Source organism: Chelonoidis abingdonii, chromosome 24 (assembly GCF_003597395.2).
Source record: "Chelonoidis abingdonii isolate Lonesome George chromosome 24, CheloAbing_2.0, whole genome shotgun sequence".
In the NCBI taxonomy this organism is placed as follows: Eukaryota; Metazoa; Chordata; order Testudines; family Testudinidae; genus Chelonoidis; species Chelonoidis abingdonii.
The window spans coordinates 5,589,093-5,593,274 of NC_133792.1; the positions used below are offsets into that span (position 1 = coordinate 5,589,093).

At 57.5% G+C, this 4,182-nt stretch overlaps 1 protein-coding gene across 1 annotated transcript in view; it reads left to right on the top strand.

Annotated features, from left to right (window-relative positions):
- The first annotated feature begins 1,091 nt into the window (after positions 1-1,091).
- Positions 1,092-4,182, top strand: part of NPDC1 (neural proliferation, differentiation and control 1) — a 120,112-nt gene continuing 117,021 nt past the window's right edge. Inside the window, exon 1 of the mRNA XM_032780141.2 lies at positions 1,092-1,292. Coding sequence (XP_032636032.1) covers positions 1,190-1,292 — 103 coding nt within the window. The 5' untranslated portion in view covers positions 1,092-1,189. The remainder of the gene's footprint in view (positions 1,293-4,182) is intronic.

The window sequence follows — 4,182 nt, forward strand, 5'->3', positions numbered from 1 at the left end:
GGGGGCAGGTCCCCGGTGACCCAGGGCAGCAGGGAGTCGGGGGGCTGGTCCCCGGTGTCCCAGGGCAGCAGGGAGTTGGGGGGCAGGTCCCCGGTGTCCCAGGGCAGCAGGGAGTTGGGGGGCAGGTCCCCGGTGTCCCAGGGCAGCAGGGAGTTGGGGGGCAGGTCCCCGGTGTCCCAGGGCAGCAGATCCAGGGGGGATCCTGGGCAGCAGGGAGTTGGAGGGCAGGTCCCCGGTGTCCCAGGGCAGCAGCTCCAGGGGGCAATCCCAGGCAGCAGAGAGTTGGGGGGCAGGTCCCCGGTGACCCAGGGCAGCAGGGAGTCGGGGGGCTGGTCCCCGGTGTCCTAGGGCAGCAGGGAGTTGGAGGGCAGGTCCCCGGTGTCCCAGGGCAGCAGCTCCAGGGGGCGATCCCAGGCAGCAGAGAGTTGGGGGGCAGGTCCCCGGTGACCCAGGGCAGCAGGGAGTCGGGGGGCTGGTCCCCGGTGTCCTAGGGCAGCAGTTCCAGGGGCGATCCCAGGCAGCAGGGAGCTGGGGGGCAGGTCCCCGGTGTCCCAGGGCAGCAGGGAGTTGGGCGGCAGGTCCCATGTCCCAGGGCAGCAGCTGCAGGGGGTAATCCCTGGCAGCAGGGAGTTGGGGGGGAGTTCCCGTGTCCCAGGGCAGCAGAGAGTTGGGGGGCAGGTCCCCGGTGTCCCGGGGCAGTTCCCGTGTCCCAGGGCAGCAGGGAGTTGGGCAGCAGGTCCTGTGTCCCAGGGCAGCAGGGAGTTGGGGGGCAGGTCCCCGGTGTCCCAGGGCAGCAGGGAGTTGGGGGGCAGGTCCCCGGTGTCCCAGGGCAGCAGGGAGTTGGGGGGCAGTTCCCGTGTCCCAGGGCAGCAGCTCCAGGGGGCGATCCCGGCGCGGGCGGGGGTGAACAGGGCAGGAATGAGCTGGGGCTCCGGGGGCAGGTTCCCAGCGCTGCCCCCGCCCCGGGTCCGGCACCTGCTCCCTTCACGCCCCACCCCCTGCAGCGCGCCCCGGTGGCCAGCGCGGTGGGTGGGCCCAGTTCTCCCAGCCCCGGTGCGGGCGGCGCCGGGATTGGCCCGCCCCCGCCGGGCACACGGATCCTCGCCGCTCCGGCTGCAGCTGCTGCGCTCCCCTCCCGCCCCCGCGCCGGCCGGACCCCGCTGCAATGAGTCCCCGGTGCTGCTGAAGGATGGTGGCGGCCAGGAGAGCGCCTGCCCCGCGGCTCGGAGCCCTCCTCCTCCCCGGGATCGTCCTCGGAGCCTGCCTGCTGCGGCCTGGCGCCGGCAAACCAGGTGAGGGGCCGGGCGGGAGAGCCGGGGTGCGGGGCGAGGCTGCAGGGCACCGGAGAGCGGATTTACTGGGGAGGCTGCAGGCAGTGGGGCTGGGCGGGTGCAGCAGGACACCGGCTTTGCAGAGGGGCGCTGGCTGTGGGGGTTTTTCCTCTTGTGCGCCCTTCCCTTGGTGCAGCAGAGTGTGAGGGGGAGCCCCTGGCTCGCTCCCCGTGGGCGCAGGTTGCCACCTCCATCCCCACCCCCGGGAAGGACCGGCTGGCTGGTAAACACACATCGGAGCAGGGCCGGCTCAGGGGATGGCTGGGGGCTGAGGTGCTTTTCGACAGGGGGCTGCACTGAAGCCCAGCTGGATCTGGGGTCTGGTATTAACTCGTCCCCGCGCTCCCCTCTCAGCTGTGCCGTGTCACACCAGCTGCTGCCTTACCCAGCAGCAGAGGTGGGCTGAAGAGCGGCTCAGAGCTGCCTGCTTCTGTTCAGGACAGAAGGGTCCGTCCCCATGGGGATTCATACAAGAGCAACAGCACCCGGGAAGGTGGGGGATGAGGGCCAGGAACCTAAAGCTCTGTTGTTCCCAGGATCGTTTTATTTGTAAACCTCCTTGTAGCAGTGGGAATGGCTCCGCACACCAATGGCTCCTGACTGGAAATGCACCAGCGCTGGTCAAAAAATGCCCCTGTCTGGAAAATTTGTGACCTCTTTGCCTAGAGGAGGATGGCTGAGAAATGGGATGGTGAACAAGGCTTGGTTTAGCTGTTTCCCTCCCTAAAATCTTAAACTACACGATGTAACCTCAATGATGTAAATCTGAAAATCAGCCTTCCCAAACCTTGTGCTCAGTCCCCAGCGGAGAGGCGAGGAGATTGTGCTTACACAGCTGGAACATAATACAGCAGTGAACCTAGCTGCTTCAGTCTCTGTGTGTGTGTGGATCTGTTCAGAGAACCAGGAAAACTCCTGATGATACGGATGTTTGCATAGCTGTGTGTGACCAGGAAGAGGTGGCTCTTAATGTACAGTATAAAGAATTTTTAAGTTAATATAAAACACAAGCAGAGTGAATTTTAATATGAATAGTTTAGGGCTTCTGAATGTTTGACCAGTGTTTGTCCAGGAGCTGCCCTGAGAGGACCATCCAGCGTGTTGTTGACAAGGCAAAACTCCGTCAGATCTGTAATACGACTTCAGATTTAACCAGTGACATAATACTGCTAACCTCCACAGGGCTCTCATGGGAACAGAAGGCCAATATTTTCCTCTGCAGGTTAACTAAAAAGTTGTGAATTTACCAATATAAACTGGTAGGACTTCTTAAAAATCAGATTACATGGGAAAAACTGTATGTCCATTCCTGAGATAGGGGACTTTCTGTGTGTAAGGTGTTTGAGGATGAATTTGGGTTTATACAACAGTTTTTGTGTTAGTGGTGTCAGTGCTCTCTAGTGCTGCCTATGGATCTGTTTCTGACATCCTTAAGTTGACAAGGACCAGACTCAGAGTTGTGGACTAAGGTACTATCCAGCAGGAAGATGGGTGGCAGAATCTGACCCTTCAGGGATATGTCTACACAGCCCATGGCACCGAGCCTCCCAGCCAGGTTCTAAGGACTCAGGTTAGCGGGGCTTGTGCTAGCGCTCTATAAAAAGCTCTGTGACCGCACTCTGGAGTTGTGGCTCAGGCTGGAGCTCGGGCTCTTGAAGCCTACGGAGAGGGACTAGCTGCAGCTTTAAAGCTCAAGTCCGTCAGCCTGAGCTGGGAGGCTCACTGCTGTGGCTGTGTAGACGTACACTTAGGGGATGACTACGCTGCAGTGGTGCCAGCTGACTCGGGCTGACAGGGCTCAAGCCGTAGGGCTGTTTAATTGCAGTGTAGATGTTTGAGCTCAGGCTGCTTTCTTCCCATCTCCACTGTTTTCTTATTGCACAGAGGCCAGGACAGTACCTTATGGTGCGCTGGTCATTATGAAGTGGGCTAATGTAGCAATGGAATGGCTAGCGACTTTCCCTATAGGTTTGATCCAATATATTTATTCTCACATGGTGGACCTTCTTCCTTCCTGAAATCCCAATGACCTAAATGAGATTCCTCAGTGGAGGAAGAGTCCATGCATGCGGGATCAGACCCTGCAGCCCTCCAGCTAACCTTTGAATGCACAGGTGACTTATGCAGAGGGAGAATAAACACACAGTAATCGTGTCTAAGTTACTTCTCACAGGCTTTGTAAGCCATGCCTTTGATATTTAATAAAATTAAGAGTTCTCCTAGTAATGTGTTCAGGTAGGCAGGAGTCACTGGCAATTAGTGCTATTGGCTGTAAATCTTTACACTTGGCTGGTTCTGTTTGCTGAAATAGTGTAAAATGCTTGTACCCATGGATCTATTTTCAGACTAGCGGGAGAGTCTTCATCCAGCAGTGGGTCAGATCTTTGAGCTGGGAGGAGCCTGACAGCATAGCCTGTAATGTAGCTTTGTTTAACAATGAGCTAACAGTCTTGCTGAGTTGTGCCAGCCCAAGCACAAAAATTGCTCATCCACCTTGTGTTATGACGACTGATCATGAAGAAAATATGTACTCAAGGGGAAAAAAAAATACTCACTGAAATTACTCACCTTGAGAGAGTAGAATTGTCAGCTACAATGATTAAAAGAGGCCTCCCCTGTTTTCCTCTTAAAGAAATTAAGTGGACTTTTTGCCCAAGATCATAACTTTGGCTGTCATTTTTCAGCAGTGGCAAGGAAGGAACTTGTTTTGTAGGTGTCACGGAGTCCCTGGGCAATGCTCTGGAACTGCTCCCCACCAAGCCAGGCAGGACTCTGGGGAGCCTCCTCTCCCTTGAAGCAGACTTGTTCAGGGCAAGAAGCTCACACATCTTCACCTCCTGGGTCTCTCCTT